The 25,696-nt window shown below is 42.1% G+C and overlaps 1 protein-coding gene across 1 annotated transcript in view; it reads right to left on the reverse strand.

Annotated features, from left to right (window-relative positions):
• Positions 1 to 20,819, reverse strand: part of LOC127528437 (uncharacterized) — a 463,783-nt gene extending 442,964 nt beyond the window's left edge. Inside the window, exon 1 of the mRNA XM_051929306.1 lies at positions 20,195 to 20,819. Coding sequence (XP_051785266.1) covers positions 20,195 to 20,813 — 619 coding nt within the window. The 5' untranslated portion in view covers positions 20,814 to 20,819. The remainder of the gene's footprint in view (positions 1 to 20,194) is intronic.
• Between the last annotated feature and the right edge of the window lie 4,877 nt (positions 20,820 to 25,696).

Below are 25,696 nucleotides of genomic sequence, written 5' to 3' on the forward strand. Positions count from 1 at the left end.
GGGAAGGGTGCCAACCCACCTCAGCTGCAACATAACAACATGTGTAAAAAGTGAAGGGGTCTGAGTACTTTCTAAAGGCTGTGTATATATTCTGTTATAACTGTTAGAAATCTTCACAAGTCAATTCTTTCACTTGCTGGTCTTGCCTATTTTTCCTTCTCCCAAGCGTCTTGATTGGTGCATGGAACATTAATTCTTTGCATTTATATAGCGCTTTTCTCACTACTAAAAAGCGCTCAGAAATTGCAGGTTAAGGGCCTTGCTTAAGGGCCCAACAGAGCAGAGTCCCTTTTGGCATATACGGGATTCAAACCGGCAACCTTCCGATTGCCTGTGCAGATCCCTAGCCTCAGAGCCACCACTCCGCCTGATTGAACATTGATTTTAATACACTGCCAGAGCCTACAAAATGACCTCCAGCAAGTAGGCCACTGGTGTGAACGTCTCTGACCAATCAATCATCATGAGGGTGGCCTTAGGGCCTGACGTCCTCTAGTGGGCCCTGTGCTCACTGCCCGCCATAGAATACGAGAACTGGCAGGTCCACCACTGGCGGGCACCCTGTGCTTTTCACAGATGAGAGCAGGTTCACCTTGAGCACATGTGACAGACGTGAAAGGTCTGGAGAAGCCGTGGAGAATGTTATGCTGCCTGAGCATGAGCGGTTTGGTGGTGGGTCAGTGTTGGTATATCTGGGGAGGCATATCCATGAAGGGACGCACAGACCTTTACAGGGTAGACAATGGCATATTGACTGCCATTAGGTATCGGGATGAAATCCTTGGACCCATTGTCAGACCCTATGCTGGTGCAGTGGTCCTGGGTTCCTCCTGGTGCATGACAATGTGCCTCATGTGATGAGAGTATGCAGGCAGTTCCTGGATGATGAAGGACTTGATCCCATTGACTGGCCCCCATGCTCACTCACCTGACCTCAATCCAACAGAACACCTCTGGGTGTGACATTATGTTTCGGTCCTTCCAACGCCTCAGCCTGTCTAGGAGCTCAGTGATGCTGTGGTCCAGATCTGGGAGGGGATCCCCCAGGACACCATCTGTCTTCTCATTAGTACGTTGTCAGGCATGCATACAAGCACGTGGGGGCCATACAAACTACTGAGTATGATTTGCAGTTGCTGAAATGAAATTTCGGCAAAATGGACTTGCCTGTCTGCCACATAATTTTTTCCTTTTGATTTTCGGGGTGTCTTTGAATTAAGCCCTCTGTAGTTTGATCATTTTCATTTCCATCAAACGATGTGGCTGCCATCTTTTCGTTCCTCACACATCATCACATCAGTCCATGTCAGTAGAGATCTCCAGCAGGATTTTTTTTTCCCCATTGAGATCTGATGTGTGTTCAAAGTGTTCCTTTAATTTTTTCAAGCAGTTTATTTGAGTAATATTTCAATTATCATGAGATGTAAAGACATTGTATAAAATGTCACCTTCTGTGAGGTGAATGCAGCTAGTTAGGGTGGGCTTGCCCCAGTTTTATTATAAATATGTTTGTTATTTTCTGATGGGGTGGCTGTGTTACTTCGAGATTAGGCCTCTCCTGACAAGAATATTGTGGAGAATTCTGCAGAGTACGGTGTGGCGGCTGGAAATATCTTGGAGTTCAGGTCTTTCAGATCAGCGCCCCAAACCCCCCCAACCATACACTAAAAATAAGTGCAGTCTTGAAAGTATTCGAGGAAGATAAACTGAATGTCACGGTAGGGCACTAATCCATAAACTTCTCATTACAGCCACCTAATATATAAAGTATGTAGGAACTTATCTTCTTGTGCAGAGCACCTTAACACCGGCGGTTTCCCGTGACAGGTGGCTGCAGTTGAGGGCACGACCTTATTAAAAATATGGCATTGTTCACTTAAAATATGAGTGGCTTGCTATGACAGCAACTACACCTAAGAAATGAATGAGCTTCATTTCCTATGCATGAGACAAAAACACAATTTTGCCATACGGTTGTATTTATTTATTTATTTTTAATAAAGCTCTGTGTGACAAAAAAACAAACAAACTTGAGATTGACTGTACTGTTGTAGCGGTGCTACATAGTTAGTGTTGTCAAATGTTAGTACTGAGTGTGTCTCGTTCCATTGTCCCGTTTCCTGTTTATGTGTGTGTATCAGTAAATGCCATCCCCGTAAAGGGGGACGGATGATGGAAGAAGACCACAGCCTCAAACCTGGAAAACACCTGTTCATTATTAATCAATTACAGCCGTCACAGGACTATTTAAGCAATCGGAAGGAGAGAGAGGAGAGTAGAGAAGGAGACTTTTTCATTTTCACGACCACGAGCCATCTATACCTGCTGTATTCCACATCACGCATTTTCATCCAGTTTGTTTTTCAATCCGCCGGACTTACTTCAATACACTCATCACGAGAGACCCCGGGGTCGGACTTCATCATCCACCACGCGCCGAGGATTCACGGTGAGGCTGTTCCATTTTGTTCTGGGAAAATCAAACAACTCATTTATCATTAGTTCAGTCAACCGTATTCAGGACAGTTTTTATAACCGGACTCATTCGTTTTTTGTTATTCGTGTTGTTTGTTATATGTTACAGGGGCAAGGGAGGGTTTTGCTGTATTTATATATGGTGGTGTCTCGTTGTTGATGTGGTGGAGGGATATTTATATTTATATGTTTCTTTCTATTTTTGCATTTGTCTTGTTGTTTCATTTAATACATTTAATCAGTATAATTTTACATATCTGCTTTTGTGAGTTTATATTTACACCGTCGATTGTGGGGAAAAGTGTACTTTGTTAGAGGTACGGCTTGATAGTTAGATTCATTCTCAGTAAATAATCCAGGCCACAGGTCTTGGAGGTGTAGCTGCCGGCTGGGTAAGGGGTCGGCCGTTACACTGTACTTCAGTAAAAAACCGTAAGGCAGACATCCAGCAGCATCACTATCCTTCTTCTGACTTGACGTGGTGGAGTGGTTGATGGGATCAATCGTGTACTCCTGGTAGGGCCACCCATGGCATCTAGATCAGATGTGACATCCTAACTAAGACTGACTCAGGTGCCCCCCAGTTCCACCAAAGACCCAACTTCCTGCAGTCCCTCATCTTCCTGCATGAGAGATGCCACATTGAGTCCCGACAGGAAGTGAAGCGATTTGATTGAGGACTGAACACTCTCACTACCACCAATATCAACTCCCCTTCCTTCCATTCCATTCTATCTCTCCAGGTTTGCTTTTCCCAAATTGGACTGCTCTCCCACCAGCATAAACACAGGAGGAGAAGCATCAGAGATGGACAAAAGTTATCATCAACGTGACACCTGACAGAGCTTGAGCAGGAATGGCTTCAAAACAACAATATAAATATTCGTGGGGTGGCCGAGTCAGAATCCAAATCTCAAGTCAGATATGTGGGTGTACTTGGAAAAGGCGGTTCATTCACGATCACCGTGACACCTAAAAAAAGCTTGAGTAGGTTTTGAAAGAAGAATGGGAAAAATGAAATATCTCATTGACACAAGTGTTCGGCTCTCTATTATAAAAGAAAATCTTGAGACGAGACTATTGCCAAGAGATTTTTTCAAATCCCACCCTCCTCTCAACCATTTCCGGTTAACGGCCCACGCCCGCGGTCCTCTCACCTCTCATTCATGTGAATGCTTTTGTCAGTTCCTGCTCTCTCAGCTCTTATACATTTTTATGCTTCCCTCACTTTAAGTTCCCAATAAAAAAAGAATTATTATGTCCAGATCTTATTGAAGGGTTATCAACAGAAGGAATGAGTACACGGGTAATCCTAGCACTGAAGTCAAACAAATTAACATGAAAATTGTCGATTGGTTACACGGCAAATTGGTTAAATGCGTATCAATAGACTCTGCTGAAACAGTTGGTAGTGATGGGGCGGAAGATGAAAACATCAACTTACAATATCACGTAGAATATCTACAACCATTAACATCGTCCAGTCTTCCACCAGCCGGATTACTGTTGAAAGAAGGATGCATTGTAATGTTATTGCGTAATTTATGTCTGAGTGATGGGCTATGCAACAGGATAAGATTAGTTGTATTCAAAATTAGTCGAACAATCCTAACATGTAAAATTTTAACAGGCGACAAAAAAGGCAATGCAGTACATCTTCAGGGGATAACATGATATGCCATTCGAATTAAAACGTTTACAGTTTCTCATTAGAATAGCTTTTGATATGACAATTAACAAATCACAGGTAAAACATTCGAAAAAGTTGGTTTATTTATTAGAGAGAAAGAAACAATATTCATTCACGGGCAGTTGTACGTTGCGTTTTCACGATGTAACTCCAAACACGGAATCAAAATTTAATGTGATATTGAAGAAAAGTCAATTCCAAATATTGTTTTTACTGAAGTTTTACAGTAAAAGTGTAAGTTTAAAAAGTATTTGCGTGTTTATTTCAAAGCCAAACAGAACGAACAGATATAACGCAAAGAATACCTCTAATGCAACACGAAACATCATTTTCTTTCAATTTATTACGTCTTACTATTTTTTACTATGGTGAATTGCTTGCCGTAATGTAAAATAGTTAGGTCTATTATGCATATGTAAAAATTCCCACAAAAATAACAATCTCTTTAAATTGTCCATCTGCTTCCCCATACGCGAGTGGCAAAGCTGTGAAATGGCGCCCGCCCGGGGGTTGGTGAGCGAAGCGAGCAGGGGGCAGAGCCCCCTAGTATAGATATAAATTATATGCCGATATCCCTTCCCAGGGATATGGCGGTAATGTTAATTATCACTTAGGCGGAATACACTTACCTTGAGTTTAATGTCTGCTTACACTGCAGAGAGTACAAAGATGAATGAAGCCAGCGGCAAAACTCGGTCCTGGAGTGGGGGCCCGAAGATTGGAGTCTTTTGTTGTACTCCATGCAAATGCGGAAGGCATTCTTATGGAACAGCTGGCGACGTCATCCATCCGTCCATACAGAGTGATTTCCAAGGCTTTTTATACTGTTTCTCCAGGTCCAGGACCACGTCAGACAAAACATGCAAGTCCATACAAGGATACGATTCACTCCCAACAAGGAAGGACCCAATGTATCTGTGCTGGCTCAACATACAGTCATGACCAAACGTTTTGAGAATGACCCAAGTATTGGCTTTCACAAAGTTTGCCGCTTCAGTGTTTTTAGATCTTTTTGTCAGATGTTTCTGGTGGTATACTGAAGTAGAACTACAAGCATTTCATAAGTTTCAAAGGCTTTTATTGACAATGACATGAAGTTTATGCAAAGAGTCAATATTTGCAGTGTCGGGCCTTCTTCTTCAAAACCTTTGCAATTCGCCCTGGCAGGCTGTCTGTCAATCAACTTCTTGGCTAAATCCTGACTGATGGCAGCCCATTCTTGCAGAATCAATGCTTGGAGTTTGTCAGAATTGGTGAGTTTTTGTTTGTCCACCCGCCTCAATGGGATTAAGGTTTGGGGTGTTTCCTGCCCATGGATCACAAATGTTGATGTTTTCTTCCATGAGCCACTTAGTTATCACTTTTACCGTATAGCCCAGTGCTCCATCATGCTGGAAAAGGCATTGTTGGTCACCAAACTGTTCTTGGATGGTTGGGAGAAGTTGCTGTAGCTACTGTGAAATAAGGAGAAGACTCAGTTATGTTTTGGGGGCTGCTTTGTTGTGTCTGACATGAGGTGCCTTGAGTCTGTGCAGGGAACAATAAAATTTCAAGGACTATCAAGACATTTTGGAGCAAAGTGTCCCACCCGGTGTCAGAAAGCTCTGTCTCAGTCGCAGGTCATGGATCCTCCAACAGGATAAGGAGCCAAAGCACACAGTGAAAAGCCCCCAAGGATGGCTGAGAACAAAACATGGGACTACTCTGAAGTGGCCTTCTATGATTCCATCTCATGGAACATCTATGGAAAGAAGTGAAACATGCAGTCTGGAGAAGACCCCTTCAAACCTGACACTACTAGAGCAGTTTGCTCAGGACGAGTGGGCTGAATGACCCGTCGATAGGTGCAGACATCTCGTTGAGAGCTCCAGGAATCATTTGTTTCCAGGGATTGCAAACTCTTAATGTGCAAAAAAATATTAGGTGAAGGCTCTCGTCATTTTTGTCATTTGTGCTATTATTTGAAATATTCTGCTTTTTGTTAAATACGAAATTAACAATGATGGGTGCCAATGACTTTTGTCAGCTTCAAGTTATGTCAGAGACGATTGTGGGATCTTCTCTTTTCATGAAGGGCTCCCAACAAACGTGTCCACATCTGGACAAATAGCACTAGCGCTGAGAGTGGGAATAACGGCATGAGTTTGGACATTAGGTTAATTTGATTTATTTTTCTTTTGGAGAAAGTTATCTGCGGTGGGTTGGCACCCTGCCCGGGATTGGTTCCTGCCTTGTGCCCTGTGTTGGCTGGGATTGGCTCCAGCAGGCCCCCGTGACCCTGTGTTTGGATTCAGCGGGTTGGACAATGGATGGATGGATGGATGGATGGATGGAGAAAGTTATTTGCTCCCTGGATGTGTGTTGCTTTCTCTCAGCTGGATGTTTACCCCTTCGCTGTGCCATCCTGCCAGTGCCTTTGCCCCCAGTGATCTCCTGTTCTAAGCATCCTTTGTTATCTCTCCTATAAATTCAAACACGTTACTTAACATAAAAAAGACCATTAATCCAGTTTGGCTGTGCTATAAAGATTATCGCTTCTTACTGTTATCTACAAATCAGAATTATTCTCTGTTTATTGGACTTTTAATGTATGTGTCTAATCAAACAATTACTCAAACAAGCAGTGCCGGCATGCTATTAGCGGTAATACCCAGATTTGCCCACATTTGCTTGCTTTAAAGTTTACTGTCTTTCACAAATGGCTTTGACTTTCCTTCATGGAGTAATTAAGGACAGGCTGGGACAGAACTACATTAAACTGAACAAAGTATTTGGTCGTGTCACTTTCTTCATCCTGAATTTCATTTAATCCTTTCAGACTAAGCACATCGAAGCACTCACCTCCACCCTTCACTGTGGCCGTCATCGTAATGCCAGGAGAAAGCACACAAATACAGGCAGTGCCAGTTACAGCAGTCAGCCCTCTTGGCGCTTTATTATGAACTGTAGGAGTTGTAGACCAATGTGCATTTAGTTGACATGTAACTAAAGAAGTTAAAGCCTTCATTAAAAGAGAAAAAAGGCGACTTCGATATTTATCTCATTCAATGTGCAGCAGCAAATATTACACCTATCAACCAATTTACAGGATTTACCATCATTTTTGAAATGCATTTTTATCTTTCAAAACTGTGTTCATCAAATCACTCATTCAATAACGCAGAACAAACTGTAAATTAAACAGACCAACAGAAAGATAGCTAAATTACCCTCAATTAGTGTGCACCGAAATTTTAAAAAGAAGCAAACGGCAACAGCAACTGCATCACAAATTAACAGCTCACGGTGCAGGTGGAAATCAATGAACAACAGAAAGTAGCAGGAAAAAGAAAAGAGGACAATTGTAGATAGATAGATAGATAGATAGATAGATAGATAGATAGATAGATAGATAGATAGATAGATAGATAGATAGATAGATAGATAGATAGATAGATAGATAGATAGATAGATAGATAGATAGATAGATAGATAGATAGACAGATGGGAAAGGCACTATATAATAGACATGAAAGGCATGGTAGATAGATAGATAGATAGATAGATAGATAGATAGATAGATAGATAGATAGATAGATAGATAGATAGATAGATAGATAGATAGATAGATAGATAGATAGATAGATAGATAGATGGGAAAGGCACTATATAATAGACATGAAAGGCATGGTAGATAGATAGATAGATAGATAGATAGATAGATAGATAGATAGATAGATAGATAGATAGATAGATAGATAGATAGATAGATAGATAGATAGATGTGAAAGGCACTATATAATAATAATAATAAATTTTATTTATATTGCACTTTATATAATAGATAGATAGATAGATAGATAGATAGATAGATAGATAGATAGATAGATAGATAGATAGATAGATAGATAGATAGATAGATAGATAGATAGATAGATAGATAGATAGATAGATAGATAGATAGATAGATAGATAGATAGATAGATGTGAAAAGTATGGGTGGAAGCACTGCACTGCCTGGTAGAAGTGGGGAGAAAAGACCCCCAGAGGTGTTTCTTGGCACACCTTGGTGGAATGAGACTGTGGCTAAAAGAGTTCCAAGGGAGTGCCCCATACAGGGGATGGAGGGGAATTGTTCATGACGACATCCAATTTTGTCACCATCCTCTTTTCCACAACAGCTTCCAGTGTGTCCAGAGTTCTTCCTGTGATGGAGCAGGCTGTCCTGATAAGGCATTGTGCTTCTTTTGAGATCCAGGAGACTGCAGCGTAGAGCACCACACTGACTACTATGGACTGGTAGAACATTTACAGCAGCTTCCTTCATACATCAGAAGTCCTGAGTCTTCATAGCAAGTATATTCTGCTCTGACCGTTCTTGTCCAGCAGCACAGGTTGTGCCAAATCAATAAAGTTTGTAGAAAGTGAAGGTGTCTGAATTATTTCTTAATCCACTGTATATATAAAATCACACATAGGTCAACATGAAAACTCCAGTATTTGGTTGGTTTTCAAGCCCAACAGCAGTCCCAATAACTGTGTCTCTACGCTACCCACGGTGAGACGTATCATTTTAAAATGAAGGTTCACTGAATGAGCAGTAATACCAATACTCTAATTCTCTATACTTTACAACATGTATTCTTTTGGTTAGTTTTATTTCAGAATGAATGTGTTCTAATGGCAGCTTGACATGAAGGCTATGTCTCGTATTTAGAAAAGGCAGTGAGTTGTACTCTCAAGCCAAATCAAGTGTGTGCCAAGACGGAGTCAGCATTACATCTGAAAGCTTGCGAAGGTTGGCTGACGCTGTATGCTCAGTTCTATTGACCTGTGACTCCGTTTATATATAGCATGTCACACACGATATTTCATGCCTTTTTATCTGATTTTTACCACTTGAGTGTGCTTCCATGCTTTAAAACACATCTAACAAATTATTTCTCCAGTCTAAAGCAAATAACAATTTTGAAATAAAAAAATGCAAATTAATGGCTCCCACTGATGCAGTTCAATGGATTTATTGACAATCTGTTTAAATTAAAGAAAATAAATCCAACTCTGTTGCTTTTGAGTTCTCTGTCATGGCAAGTGCACTTCAAGAAACGTTCCAGTGCTGGTTATGGAAATGAGGATTCCCATGTCTCAACTGGGTATTAAAGGGGAACAATGAGTATTGCAATGTACTGCCTAATGGGAATTGTATGACTTGGTTTTAGAAAAAAAAATGTATATATACAGTATATATATATATATATATATATATATATATATATATATATATATATATATATATATATATAAATATGTATATATATATAGTGGCAGACAGCCAGGACCCATGCCCGGCCCATGCTTCTACACTGGATCTGGGGGAGCAGCCATGGGATGCACGCTACGTTCCCCAGAACACTTGGTGGCAGCCCCCTCTGGGTTGCCTAGGGGCCACTAACCTGCAACACCAGAGCTCATCCTGGTTGGACTCCGTGGCCGCCACCAGGGGGAGCTGCAAGGTTTCCTGAGGCCGTGTGGGCAGCAACGGAGCCACACCCGGAAGTGCAGTCTAATTTTGGTTAATTACCACCTGAAGCACTTCTGGGTGGGCTATAAAGGGAGCCTGCAGCCACTACTCAGGGCGCCAGAGTCGGGAGGAGGAGGACGAAGCTGCCCTGGGAGGAATGGAGGAAGAGAAGAGTGTGATTTGGGGTGTGATTTACTTTGGGTTATTTTTGGGAAGACGTGTCCCACGGCTGAAAAAAAAAATAAATCTTTTTGTGTTTAATTTACCCGTGCCTCTGGTGTCAGTCTGTGTTGGGTCGACGGCAATAAAGTGCTTATATCACAATATATATATATATATACATATATACCTATATACATTAGTGAATTCTTTGTGAATTTCCCCTTGGTATCTATCTATCTATCTATCTATCTATCTATCTATCTATCTATCTATCTATCTATCTATCTATCTATCTATCTATCTATCTATCTATCTATCTATCTATCTATCTATCTATCTATCTATCTATCTATCTATCTATCTATCTATCTATCTATCTATCTATCTATCTATCTATATAAACTGCTTAAAAAAATTAAAGGGGCACTTTGAAAACACATCAAATCTCAATGGGAAAAAAAAATCCTGCTGAAGATCTCTACTGATATGGACTGATATGGTGATGTGTGAGGAACGAAAGGATGGCACATCGTTTGATGGAAATGAAAATGATCAACGTACAGAGGGCTGAATTCAAAGATACCCCAAAAATCAAAGGGAACAAAATGATGCAGTGGCAGGCAGGCAGGTGAATCCATTTTTCCATTTTGTCAAAATGTCATTACAGCAACTCCAAATCGTATTCAGTAGTTTGTATGCCCCCACCCCACCCCCGCCCCCACATGCTTGTATGCATTCCTGACAATGTCCTAATGAGATGGCGGATGGTGTACTGGGGGATCTCCTCCCAGATCTGGACCAGGGCATCACTGAGCTCGGATGGACCGAAACATTGTCACATCCAGAGATGTTCTATTGGATTGAGGTCAAGCGAGTGAGCGTGGGGGCGAGTCAATGGTATCAATTCTTTCATCCTCCAGGAACTGCCTGCATACTCTCGCCACATGAGGTCGGGCATTGTCGTGCACCAGGATGAACCCCGGACCCACTGCACTAGCATAGGGTCTGGCAAAGTGTCCAAGGATTTCATCCCGATACCTAATGGCAGTCAAGATGCCGTTGTCTAGCCTGTAGAGGTCTGTGCGTCCCTCCATTAATATGCCTCCCCAGACCATCACTGACCCACCAACAAACTGGTCATGCTGAACGATGTTACAGGCAACATAATGTTCTCCACGGCTTCTCCGGACCTTTTCACGTCTGTCACATGTGCTCTCATCTGTGAAAAGCACAGGGCGCCAGTGGTGGACCTGCCAATTCTGGTATTCTATGGCAAATGCCAATCAAGCTCCACGGTGCCGGGCGGGCAGTGAGCACAGGGCGCACTAGAAGACGTTGGGCCCTCAGGCCACCCTCATGAAGTTTGTTTCTGATTGTTTGGTCAGAGACATTCACACCAGTGGCCTGCCTGCCTGCTGGAGGTCATTTTGTTGGCTCTAGCAGTGCTCATCCTGTTCCTCCTTTATCCATTATCCGTTATCTCAATTATCTAAATGATGATTTTCGTTTTCTTGACATCTTAATAAAATTTGTCTGTTATCTCAAGGAGACAATTTAAAAAAATAACGATATTGCACGTCCTCTCTCGGCTTCCGTACATAGGTGTTCGCTAAGAAACGGTTTTAAAAATTTTGTGGTCCAAACGCGGTTCTGTCTGTATGTTTGTCCGCTTTTCACAACAGAATTACTTCATGGATTTAGATCTGGTTGTTTCCTATAATTTGCTTGAACTTTCCGGTTGATTTCGCGACTTCTCTCATCGCGCTAAGTACCATAGTTCGCTTTCGGTACCGATGTATTTATGCAAATCCAACAGAGTGGATGTGGGCAGAGAGCAGTGTGGCAGGGCCTTCCTCATTCACTCACCACCCTCTGTTCGAGTTAGTCTACGTCTCGCCACGTGTTGGAGTGCACCTCGCCTCCACTTAGCTAGCGATACTGGTTTGGTCAACAGACGTTATCATCTACAGATTATTAAGGAGTAACATTTGACGTTTTTGAGAGAGAGAGATCAGAGCTACGTGTGTTTTAGAGGGTAGCTGCTGATTGCCAGAGATATCACAGCCATGAGATATTCTCCCCATGCAGGGAACGCTTTCGCATCAGAGCTGAACACAATCAGATATAGTGCCAATGTCTATTGATTTTTAAAGTTTGTCCTGTTTCATGTGGGCGAAGCCTCGGGGTACAGCTAGTTATTACATATCTATAAGGATACAATAATTATTATGTATTCATACGTATAAAATAATTATCATACATTCATACGGACAGAAACAGCAGGGACCTGACAGGTACCTTTGCTTAGGGCCCCCAAAAACCTAAGAGCAGCCCTGCCTGCATGCCCCACTGGTGTCATCATGGAGTTACAGAAGTTGTGAAGGATGTCACTTCCCACATTTAAAGTGTAACAGCTGACCCCTTACCCAGCCGGCAGCTACACCTCCAAGACCTGTGGCCTGGATAATTTACTGAGATTGAATCTTAATAACAAGCTGTACCTCTAACAAATAAACGTTTCCCCACAATCGACGGTGTAAACATAAGCACAAAAGAAAAGCAGATATGTAAAAATAAGTGAATATATTACAACAGCACACAACAAAACACTATTGCACATACACCATGTAGAATACTGTATGTATATATATATATATATATATATATATATATATATATATATATATATATATATATATATATATATATATATCCCTCCACCAGATCAATACTGTGACAACACTATATATATATACAGTAAATCCGGAAAGTATTCCCAGCGCATCACTTTGTCCACATTTTGTTATGTTACAGCCTTATTCCAAAATGGATTCAATTCATTTTCTTCCTCAGAATTCTACACACAACACCCCATAATGACAACGTGAAAAAGTTTACTTGAGATTTTTGCAAATTTATTAAAAATAAAAGCATTGAGAAAGCACATGTACATAAGTATTCACTGCCTTTGCCATGAAGCTCCAAATTGAGCTCAGGTGCATCCTGTTTCCCCTGATCATCCTTGAGATGTTTCTGCAGCTTCATTGGAGTCCACCTGTGGTAAATTCAGTTGACTTGACATGATTTGGAAAGGCACACACCTGTCTATAGAAGGTCCCACAGTTTGACAGTTCATGTCAGAGCACAAACCAAGCATGAAGTCAAAGGAATTGTCTGTAGACTTCCGAGACAGGATTGTCTCGAGGCACAAATCTGGGGAAGGTTACAGAAAAATTTCTGCTGCTTTGAAGGTCCCAATGAGCACAGTGGCCTCCATCATCCATAAGTGGAAGAAGTTTGAAACCACCAGGACTCTTCCTAAAGCTGGCTGGCCATCTAAACTGAGCAAACAGGGGAGAAGGGCCTTAGTCAGGGAGATGACCAAGAACCCAATGATCACTCTGTCAGAGCTCCAGAGGTCCTCTGTGGAGAGAGGAGAACCTTCCAGAAGGACAACCATCTCTGCAGCAATCCAACAATCAAGCCTGTATGGTAGAGTGGCCAGACAGAAGCCACTCCTTAGTAAAAGGCACATGGCAGCCCGCCTGGAGTTTGCCAAAAGGCACCTAAAGGACTCTCGGACCATGAGAAAGAAAATTCTCTGGTCTGATGAGACAATGATTGAACTCTTTGGTGTGAATGCCAGGCGTCACGTTTGGAGGAAACCTGGCACCATCCCTAGCAGTGAAGCATGGTGGTGGCAGCATCATGCTGTGGGGATGTTTTTCAGCGACAGGAACTGGGAGACTAGTCAGGATAAAGGGAAAGATGACTGCAGCAATGTACAGAGACATCCTGGATGAAAACCTGCTCCAGAGCGCTCTTGACCTCAGACTGGGGCGACGGTTCATCTTTCAGCAGGACAACGACCCTAAGCACACAGCCAAGATATCAAAGGAGTGCCTTCAGGACAACTCTGTGAATGTCCTTGAGTGGCCCAGCCAGAGCCCAGACTTGAATCTGATTGAACATCTCTGGAGAGATCTTAAAATGGCTGTGCACCGACGCTTCCCATCCAACCTGATGGAGCTTGAGATGTGCTGCAAAGAAGAATGGGCGAAACTGGCCAAGGATAGGTGTGCCAAGCTTGTGGCATCATATTCAACAAGACTTGAGGCTGTAATTGCTGCCAAAGGTGCATCGACAAAGTATTGAGCAAAGGCTGTGAATACTTATGTACATGGGATTTCTCAGTTTTTTTATTTTTAATAAATTTGCAAAAAACTCAAGTAAACTTTTTTCACGTTGTCATTATGGAGTGTCGTGTGTAGAATTCTGAGGAAAAAAATGAATATAATCCATTTTGGAATAAGGCTGTAACATAACAAAATGTGGAAAAAGAGATGCGCTGTGAATACTTTCCGGATGCACTGTAGGTATATACACAAAAACCCTCCCTTGCCCATGTAACATAACAAACAACAATGAATAACAACAATGAATAAAACACGGACAATGGCAATGATATTGAACTTGAGTCCGAGTGTACAACTGTCCTGAATGCAGATGACTGGTGAACTGATAAGAGATGTGTTTGTTTTTTTCGGATTAAATGGAGCAACCTCACCGTGAATCCTCGGCGCGTGGTGGATGATGATCCGACCCCGGGGTCTCTGGTGATGAGGGAATTGAAGTCAGTCCGGCGGAATGAAAACAAACTGGTGCAAAAGCGCGATGTGGAAAAACAGCAGGTAAGTTGATTCGTGGTGGTGAAAAATGGTCTCCGTCTTTCTCCTCTCTCTCCCTCCTCGTTTCCTCCTCATTGCTTAAATAGTACTGCTAGATGTAATTGATCGTTAGCAGGTGTTTTCCAATTTGGGGCTGCGGTCTCTTTCCATCATCCGTCCCCCTTGTAATTTACGGGGACGACATTTACTGACGCAAACAAACAGCAAACAGAACGATGGAAACAAAACGCACTCAGTACAAACATTGAACAACACTATTACTATGTAGCCCCGCTACAAAAGAACACAGTCTCATGAGAACAGAGTCTGCTCTGACCTTTCTGCTATAGCTCCTTTGTGTTCCAAGACCAGTCCAACCTGTAATTAAAGTGGACCCCCCAAGTACTTGTAGGTGTGGACCACTCTCTCAATAGTGACCAGACATAGCGGCTCTTTGGTGAAAGTCAATAAGCAATTCCTTGCAATTCCGAGTTGCAGAACATTCTTAAAGTTCTCCCCTCCGACTCCTCTCATCTGTCTCATCCCCTTTATCAATCATCTTTCTTCAGGTGACATGATCTTCGGTTATATTTAAAGTCCGAGGTGTACTAAGTGATGAGAAAAGCAGACAGCCCTGTCCCTTGTGGTGCTCACACAGTCCTTGAGTCTGACAAAGCTGCAGTCTGTCCAACTGAGAGTCCATCACTCAGGACACCACTGGCTCATCCACCTGCAAATCTCTGAGTTTAATCCTTAACTGGGATGGCCGGATGGTATTGAAGGCACTGGAGAAATCAAAAAACAGAATCCTCACAGTGCTGCCAGCTTTGTCCAGAATTCTGGAGCAGATAGATAATTGTATCCTCCACTCCAATCTTTGTCCAACTGCCAAACTGCAGTGGGTCCAGGTGGTCTACCACAAGAGGACTCATATAGTCCAGGACCAGCCTCTCAAAGGTCTTCATGATATGGGACATAAGTGCCACCGATATGTAAGCCTTTCAGAGCCTCTAAGTTGCCGGATTTGAATGCTTTCTTTTTCTCATTCAGGAGACATTTTAGCTCTTTAGTAATCCAGCACTTGTTGTTTGGAAAGCAACACACTGTCTTTATGGGTACCACTGTGTCAACAGTGAAGTTGACCGAGTCCCTCAACATCGTCCCCATGTTACTCACACATCATTTCCTAGTCTGTCATTTGGAAGCAGTCAGAGCCATTTCTGTCTCCAGGCTCCACTTCTTCACTATGGTAATAGGTAACAGGTTGCCATCTAATAACAGGCTTGTAGTTGGAAATTCAATGAACGTTTCTTGAATGCAGCTCTTTTAAAGATTATCATAAAATTTAGGATGGCAAATACATTTTGACAGGTCTTTTTTTATCATTGTGCAACCTCTGAAGCTACTGAGACTCCCTCTTGGCAGTATTTTGAGCCAGAGAAGAGGATGTCAGTAATGGTACACTAAACCGGAACGGAGTCCGCTGTGAGTCTTGTTTTTCATGTGGGTGTGATATAAGAGGTCCACGGCTCAGATGACAGGCCAGTTTTTAAATAGATAAAGGGGGGGCATGATAGTGTGGCTGGAGCGGTTCCCAGGTGCTTCGTGATGCAAGCGGTCCTCGCTTAAGGGCACAGGTAAGGAATCGTCCGCATCCATAATTGATAACGGGAATTGCTAATTGCCACACCTGAACCACATCCCCTTTATATAGGAGTATGAGTGGATAGAGGGAAAGAGAAGAAAAAGAAAGTGAATGGAGGTTAAGGGAGGAGAAGGCGGTAGGAAGCAGGAAGGAGAAAGCCGGTGCGTTAGCGAGCGAAGGCAGCTGAGCAGTGAGCCCTAGCGGGGTGTTTGGCTGGCACCCAGGGGCAGTCGGTAGTGGTCGCTCCCACTGAGTGTTAGTGAGAAGCCTGGAGTGACCAGAAGCAGGATGGCTCGCCACATAAGGCCGAGAAGGCAGCAGGAGTCGGAGACATGGGAAGTGAAAGCCAAGTCACGGTCTGGTGGAGCCCACCAGAGCCAAGGGTCAGAAAGGCAAACAGACCAGCAGAAAGCAGAGAAGGTCAGCTGCAGGTAGGGTGACTCCCTTGGTGCATACCCTGGATGGGAGAAGCAGGGGAGTCGCCAATACAAATGAAGTGATGCACCCATTATGCAAGATCTTGGTGAAAAATTAATACAACACTGGATGAAACTAAATCTTGTGACATTGCAGAAGCTTATCGAAACAATGCCACAGCGAATGCGTGCCGTAATCAAAGCTAAAGGCGGTCCAATGAAATATTAGAGAGTGTGACCTTTTTTTTTGGTGGCGACTTTTTTTTTGGCCAGGCAGTGTATATAGATACATTTTACATCGGGGATTTGTATTATTGTATTTGTCATTGTGTTTTATTCAATATATTTCTGCACTTGTTGTACATATCTGATTTTGTTTGCTTGTATTTAACTGTTGATTGGGTGGGGAGGAAATATTATTTGTCAGAGGTACGGTTTGGTATAAGTAGGTTCTCCTCAGCAATTTATCCAGGCCACGGGTCCTGGTAGTGTGGCTGCCGGCTGGGTAAGGGGTCGGCCGTTGGCAGTGTGCTCCTCTGGCATGGACGCAGTATTGACACCCACACGAAGCCACGGAATTCGTAGTCCTAAGGGACAACCGTGTTGGGATCTTCGGGTGCTACCTGAGCACGTTGCAGGGAGAAGAACTCCCTTTTTTTCCCATGGGGCTTCCACCATTTAGTGCTATGGCACCAGAAGTACTCCCAGGTCCAACATAAAAGAAGCCACTTGACCTCATCCAGGTACGTCAGAGTTGGGAGCCAGAAGGTGACAATCACCTTGAGGAATGGAAGGAGGGAAAGGAACATTATGTTATTGGTGGCTGTAAAAGTGGATCTTGTTCATTTGTAAAGGTACTGTGTTCAATAAACAAAAATGCTTATTTGAACCCAGGACTGTTTTGGGGGTGTTGGTGTCTAGGGCTTGAGCCTTGGTAGTGCCCCCTACTGGTTACATTGTTTTTTTAGCCCTTGAACCGCCACAACCGGCTATAGTCAGTGCTCAATACAATTTGCCAGCACACCGGAAGCTGATCAGTCCGTACCGTACATTCATTGAGCAGCCAGCTCAAGACCACTGGCGCCCCCTAGTGAATCAGCATCACTGTCTCTGGTATTCCGCCACTGCACTCGACTAGCCTGAGGATCAGCGTTGGCCTCTGTGTGCTTGCATGCAGCCAGTTCAAGCGCAGTTGGCGCAGTCAGTGATCTGCTGAATTTCATCAATGTTCAAAAAATGCTTTAGTTGCCTCACATTTTTATGCAATCGTTTTGTTCACCCCACTGAATTAAAGCTGAGGTCTGTACTTCAACTGCATCTGAGTTGTTTCATTTAAAATTCATTGTGGTAATGTACAGAACCAAAATTAGACAAAAGCAGTCTCTGTCCAAATATTTATGGACCTAACTGTAATCATAGATTGTTGCAGTAGTTTTTATAGTTTTTACAATTCATTGGCAGTGTGTAAAATGATCAGTGTTGCAGTAATTGTGATGCTCTTTGCATGAAAAAAATGTGTTCCTGTATCCCGCAAAGAGCTTTAGCTCCCTGGGAATGAGTTCTTTTGTAATTGCGTCGAGTTGCATAACCCATATCTATATAGATATGATATATAGAGGCGATACCCCTCCCTTAGTGATCCGGCAGTAAGAAATAACATAGGAGAAATAACTTAGCTTTTTTTAATGACGACTTACGCTGCATAACAGACGAAGGAAGCCAATGGCAAATAACTCAGTTTGGGAGTGGGAGCCCGATGTATAGAATCTTTCATTTTCTCCGTTGCAGTGGAAGGATTTTCAGGATCAGATGACGTTATCTCCCATTCGTCCGTCGGCTTCAAAGGTGTGCCAGGCAATGTTCCAAGGCTTTAAACTCTTTCTTCACATGCAGGCCTCCACTTAGGTGAATCATGCCATTCCAGACAAGGCAAAGAGGATACAGTTTCATGATGACTTTGACACACAAAAATAGTATACAATGGTCATCAGTCTGACTGCCCATTGCTCAGTTGTCCCTAAACTGTCTTGTCTTATAATGCTTGGCTAGTAGTTCTAATATGGTGAACCCCTGTGCTAAATCTGGCTCAATGTCAACTGTGCATGTGAGTGGAAAAAGAAAGATTTATAAAATATATTAAAAATATATTTACTGTATTATAGTTCCATTAAAAATTTCACTTTTTCTTGGCGAATTGTGACGTTTCCTTAAAAAGTGCAACAAAAAAATATTTTAGCATCCATTGGGCATTATCCCTCCCAAGTATGTGGTGGTTTAAGGGTTAATTATGACTTGATAAAATCGTACAGAAATGAAATGCACCATGAGCATATGCATTGCATTATAGATAACATGTTGGACTGCATTTCATTTTGGCACAAATCACCTTCCATAGTATATAAAACAGGAAATCAAAGGAAAAATGACTTTTAATGCTCTACTAAACAAAATGAAAGAATAATGACAATCTGCCTAAAGTGTCATTAGCGCAATCTTCTGTGATTTGGCATTATGGATGAAAGTATAGATAATTAGAAAGATTAGTCAGAACAAGTTAATAAATCCTTCTGGACTTAAAGTTTTATGTGACAAATAGGATGAAGATTATTGGGTCAGGAATAAAACTAATGTTTAAGTCCAGAAGCCTCGTATGGCTGTAGATAATTAAACAGATTAGCATTGACAATATTAAAGCCCTATCTGGCTTGAAGTCTTCTTTGACATAATTGGAATAAATAGTGAACTAATAAGACTGTTTTGATTGTTGAGTAATGTTAACACTTTATATGGCAAACTTTTAACAAATCAGTCTTTATAGATAGATAGATAGATAGATAGATAGATAGATAGATAGATAGATAGATAGATAGATAGATAGATAGATAGATAGATAGATAGATAGATAGATAGATAGATAGATAGATAGATAGATAGATAGATAGATAGATAGATAGATAGATAGATAGATAGATCCTTTATTAATCCCCAAGGGGAAATTCACATACTCCAGCAACAGCATTATGATAAAAACAATATTAATTAAAGAGTAAAAACACAGTGCAAGTTAAAAAGTGCAAGGTGGAGAGTGCAAGGCAGGTATAACAGACAATAACTTTTTATAATGTTAATGTTTACCCCCCCGGGTGGAATTGAAGAGTCGCAAAGTGTGGTGAAGGAACGATCTCCTCAGTCTGTCAGTGGAGCAGGACGGTGACAGCAGTCTGTCGCTGAAGCTGCTCCTCTGTCTGGAGATGATCCTGTTCAGTGGATGCAGTGGATTCTCCATAATTGACAGGAGTCTGCTCAGCGCCCGTCACTCCGCCACAGATGTCAAACTGTCCAGCTCCGTGCCTACAATAGAGCCTGTCTTCCTCACAAGTTTGTCTAGGCATGAGGTGTCCCTCTTCTTTATGGTGATTCCCCAGCACACCACCGCATAGAAGAGGGCACTCACCACAACCGTCTGATAGAACATCTGCAGCATCTTATTGCAGATGTTGAAGTATGCCAGCCTTCTAAAGAAGTATAGTCAGCTCTGTCTTCTCTTGCACAGAGCATCAGTATTGGCAGTCCAGTCCAATTTGTCATCCAGCTGCACTCCCAGGTATTTATAGGTCTATACCCTCTGCACACAGTCACCTCTGATGATCACGGGGTCCATGAGGGGCCTGGGCCTCCTAAAATCCACCACCAGCTCTTTGGTTTTGCTGGTGTTCAGGTGTAGGTGGTTTGAGTCGCACCATTTAACAAAGTCATTGATTAGGTTCCTATACTCTTCCTCCTGCCCACTCCTGATGCAGCCCACGATAGCAGTGTCATCAGCGAACTTTTGCACGTGGCAGGCCTCCGAGTTGTATTGGAAGTCTGATGTATATAGGCTGAACAGGACCGGAGAAAGTACAGTCCCCTGCGGCGCTCCTGTGTTGCTGACCACAATGTCAGACCTGCAGTTCCCGAGATGCACATACTGAGGTCTGTCTGTAAGATAGTCCACGATCCATGCCACCAGATATGAATCTACTCCCATCTCTGTCAGCTTGTCCCTAAGGAGCAGAGGTTGGATGGTGTTGAAGGTGCTAGAGAAGTCCAGAAACATAATTCTTATAGCATCACTGCCTCTGTCCAAGTGGGAGAGGGATTGGTGTAGCATGTAGACGATGGCATCCTCCGCTCCCACCTTCTCCTGATATGCGAACTGCAGAGGGTCGAGGGCGTAGCAGACCTGTGGCCTCAGGTGGTGAAGCAGCAGCTGCTCCATGGTCTTCATCACATGTGACGTCAGGGCAACAGGCCTGAAGTCATTCATCTTACCAGGACGTGATATCTTTGGGACTGGGGTGATGCAAGATACACAAACGAGGCCAGCATGTTGGCAAAATGAATCCTCCGAAGAAAGACAAAGTCACTTAGCTGCTATTACACAAGCAGTAGGCGAGCACGTCGGAAGAATGAAACCTCCTAGGAGAGAGATGCCCAGAGTAGTTCCTTTCAATTACCTGACATCTCTACACTTCAATTTTTTTCTGAAGATTTCAATAGTTTCTAGGACCCCGTGCTGCTAAAACAGCTAGTATAAATATAATATAAATATAGTATAAATGTATTAGAATACATGTGTGTAAATGAGAGGGAGGTCAGTGGAATGGTGAGGATGCAAGGAGTAGAACTGTCGAAGGTGGATGAGTTTAAATACTTGGGATCAACAGTACAGAGTAATGGGGATTGTGGAAGAGAAGTGAAAAAGAGAGTGTAGGCAGGGTGGAGTGGGTGGAGAAGAGTGTCAGGCAGGGAAGGTCTACAGGACGGTAATGAGACCAGCTGTGTCATATGGGTTGGAGACGGTGGCATAGGAGACAGAGCTGGAGGTGGCAGAGTTAAAGATACTAAGATTTGCACTGGGTGTGACAACTATGTTTAGGATTAGAAATGAGGACATTAGAGGGTCAGCTCAGGTTGGACGGTTGGGAGACAAAGTCAGAGTGGTGAGATTGCTTTGGTTTGGACATGTGCAGAGGAGAGATGCTGGGTATATTGGGAGAAGGATGCTAAGGATAGAGCTGCCAGGCAAGGAGGAAAAGAGGAAAGCCTAAGAGAAGGCCCATGGATGTGTTGAGAGAAGACATGCAGGTGATGGGTGTGACAGAGCAAGATGATGAGGACAGGAAGATATTGAACAAGATGATCCACTGTAGCAACCCCTAACAGGAGCAGCCGAAAGAAGAAGAAAAGAATTAGAAATAGCTTGCTCTCCCACCCAAAGGTCCCCCCCCCCAGTTCCCCCGTTCTCCCATTTGGCCTTCCCACATGAGGCTAGACCACACTTCACAAAGTCCCAGTCCTCTGACATACCTAAAGACAGAGCACGTCCAAAACAATGCAAGTCCCCCAGCAGTGGCGTACAAGGATTAAAAAAGAGATATCTATGCATGTAAAGCAACAAGCCAATCAGAATAAATGTATGCATTAACCTCCTTAGTGGTACATTTTTTTCTTAAAAAACCACGTAAAACGCGTTGTATTTTTTGCCTTGAAAAATAAACATATTTATTAAATCTCATCTTTCTACTGTAATTGTCCAAAACACTAAAGGTACAAAGTCAGAAGTGTAGACAGTATAATAATGATACAAATAATAATGAATCTTCTTCTTCTTTAGGCTGCTACCGTTAGGGGTTGACACAGTAGATCATCTTGTTCCACATCTTCCTGTTCTCCTCTAACCCTAACCCTAACCCTAACCCTAACTGAAATAATAATGAATAATTATAAAAATAATGCTCACATCATATATACTGTCAAAATTTGTCGTTTGTGTGGTATATCTTGAAGCACGGCAAAATACACAATCCGATGTCACAGCCGGGACAATAGTAACGTGATTCCTTGCGGATTTTTTGTGGAATGGGGTGTGTCTGAGCCAAAGTGTCTGCAAAGTGTCTGAATACATGTGTCAATGTGATATTTTTTTTTTTTTGTTCTTTATTTCGCCTTTTACAATTTCTTGTATTAGGAATTTGTTAGTTTTCACATACCCCTTGGGGTCAGAGCGCAGGGTCAGCCATTGTACAGCGCCCCTGGAGCAATCACAGGTTAAGGGTCTTGCTCAAGGGCCCATCTCAAGGGATCTCTTTTGGCAGTGACGGGGATTCGAACCGGCAACCTTCGGGATACCAGCGCAAATCCTTAGCCTCAGAGCCACCACTCCGCCCTAAATTTTTATTTATTAATAAATTTGCCAAAATTTCAAAAATCCTGGTTTCACTTTGTCATCCTGGGTATCGAGTGTTGCTTGATTTGAACCTGTGCGGGAAGCAAAAAATCAGCGTCTTTGAATGTACCAAAACTCATTAAACAAGCTGATTCCAGGACTACAGGGGCTGAGTTATGAGGAAAGATTAAAGGAGCTGAGCCTTTATAGTCTAAGCAAAAGAAGATTAAGAGGAGACCTGACTGAAGTGTGCAAAATTATGAAGGGAATTACTCCAGTGGATCAAGACGGTGACTTTAAAATGAGTTCATCAAGAACACCGGGACACAGCTGGAAACTTGTTAAGGGTGAATTTCGCACAAACATTAAGAACACATGGAATAAGTGACCAGGTAGTGTGAGAGGCAATAGGAGTTCTGGGACCATCAAAACTTAACCTGATGTTATTATGGAAGGATTAAGTGGATAAGACTGGTGAGCTTTGTTGGGCTGAATGGCCTGTTCTCGTCTAGTTGTTCAAGTGTTCAAATGTTCTAAAAAGAATTCTTTAGAAATGCACAAAGCAAGGTTTTTTTATCCAAAGCTCGGAAAAGGACACGGTGAATGGGTGAAATTTTAAACCTTGCTGGAGGACACAACCCTCAGCGATGGGAAAAGCTCCCTAGACAATGAAATTCAACATGGCAGACAGAAAAGAAAACAAAGCCCAAAATATATAAGAACATCAGATCATAAAGTGGATGGACTTTAGCGACAGAATACTGCAGTAGGGTTGCCTTCCTATAGGCAAAGAACGAGAAGATAAAGTTGCACTAAGCACCTGCCCTCCCATATGGGCAGATTTAATACTGAAAAAAATGTTAATCTGATGAATCTCAGTTTCAGCAGCAACAAACAGACAGCAAGGGAAGAATTAAGCTTACGGATTTACCCTGCCTTGTGTTTATGTTATACTAGCAAAATACCTGCGCTTCGCAGCGGAGAAGTAGTGTGTTAAAGAGGTTATGTAAACATATATATACATATACATATCTACATATACACATATCTACATATACATATATATACATATACACATCCACACACACACATATATATATATATATATACACACACATATCAACATATATATACACATACATATACACACATACATACACACACACATACACATATATACACATACATACATAGTGCGTTGTAACACGGGCTGTGATTGTTACATGGGAGGGAGACGACAAATCACAGCTTCCCGCTTTCTAATCGGGCCTGTGATTGGTGCTTTGACAGATGCCCAGATCCCACAGTATCTCCCCTTAGGAGAGGCGTTAGGCAAGTGCAATTGAATAGCGGTGCTGCAAGTTTAGCTTTACACCTGTTTTTAAGGCTTATTGACTGAAAGGGGCTTTCATGAAAAAAAGTTAGGGCTTTGCTACAGGATATACCCTCCACAAGTTAAGGAAGTAAAAATAAAGGTATATATTTCTGTTTTATTTAAACCTTTTAAGTTTGTATGCAGGCGGTATGGTGGCGCAGTGAAAGGTGCCAGTTAGGAGACCCGGGTTCGCTTCTCTGCGTGGAGTTTGAATGTTCTCCCCGTGTCTGTCTGGGTTTCCTCCGGGTACTTCTGTTTCCTCCCACAGTCCAAAGACATGCAGGTTAGGTGCATTGGTGATTCTAAATTGTCCGTGGTGTGTGGGTGTGTGTGGTTGTGTGCACCCTGCAGTGGGCTGGCACCTTGCCCGGGGTTTGTTTCCTGCCATGTGCCCTGTGTTGGCAGGGATTGGCTCCTGTATTTAGGATATAGCGGGTTGGATAATGGATGGATGGACATTTGTATGCATAGCCCCATTTACCCGTTTCATTTTTTTTCTTTCTTCAGTAATATTTCAGCAAACCCGGAGCTTGTCAGTTCAAATCTTGGTACTGACACCACTGTGTGACCCTGAGGAAGTCACTTCACCTGCCTGTGCTGCAAAAAACAAAAGTAATGTAACAAATTGTACTTCAGATGTTGCAAGTTGCTGGAATAAAGGCATAAGTCAAATAGATAAATATGTATTATACACATAGGAACTATTCATTTATTTTCAGTTAAGTCATCTGCAGCAAACCTTTATAAATGAGGGTTTCTCCTTTTTAGATAGTGCAAACTGTTTCTTCTTCATTGAGGTTTTCTCTTGGAGAGCTTTTTTCATTTCATTGAAAATTAAAGCAGCAGCTGCCAAAATATGTAGCTTTCTTATTAATTTTTCAACATTGTGTAAAATAACTTTATAAAGTAACATAAAAAGTTTAAATACTGGTTATCCTTTTACACTAAAATATTACTAAAGAGATACAAAAAAAGTAAAATGCATATGTTGTTTTTCTTTAAGGAGATTAAATATTACTGAAGAAAAAAAAAAAAACTAAAACAGCCAAATGGGGCTATGCATACGAACTTAAAAGGTTTAAATAAAACAGAAATATATATTTTATTTTTACTTCCTTAACTTGTGGAGGGTGTATCCTGTAGCAAAGCCCTAACTTTTTTCGTGAAAGCCCGTTTCAGTCAATAAGTCTTAAAAACAGGTGTAAAGATATTGACAATAAGCTACGCAAACCCACCAAGACATGCAATCATTTAAATCAAAGCGCGAGTCGAAAAACACCATCCCATAATATTAGTTAATGATTAACACATTTCTATATGTATTGTAAGCATACAATAAAACTGATAATATGTTGCGCTTATTTATCTGGTGTACCGACATTTTTGCTTGTTTAACGGCTGAAATCCAACGTGGTTTGTGCCCTTCAGAATGAAAACAGTTTGCATTCACATTTTTAATAAAAGGCGAGCTTTTAAGCCTGAGAAATCACCCCGTAAATGCACACGTTTAATTGCACATGTGTTAATATGTATGCTTACACAGTATTAAAAGACACTC

This window comes from Erpetoichthys calabaricus, chromosome 6, assembly GCF_900747795.2.
Source record: "Erpetoichthys calabaricus chromosome 6, fErpCal1.3, whole genome shotgun sequence".
NCBI lineage: Eukaryota > Metazoa > Chordata > Cladistia > Polypteriformes > Polypteridae > Erpetoichthys > Erpetoichthys calabaricus.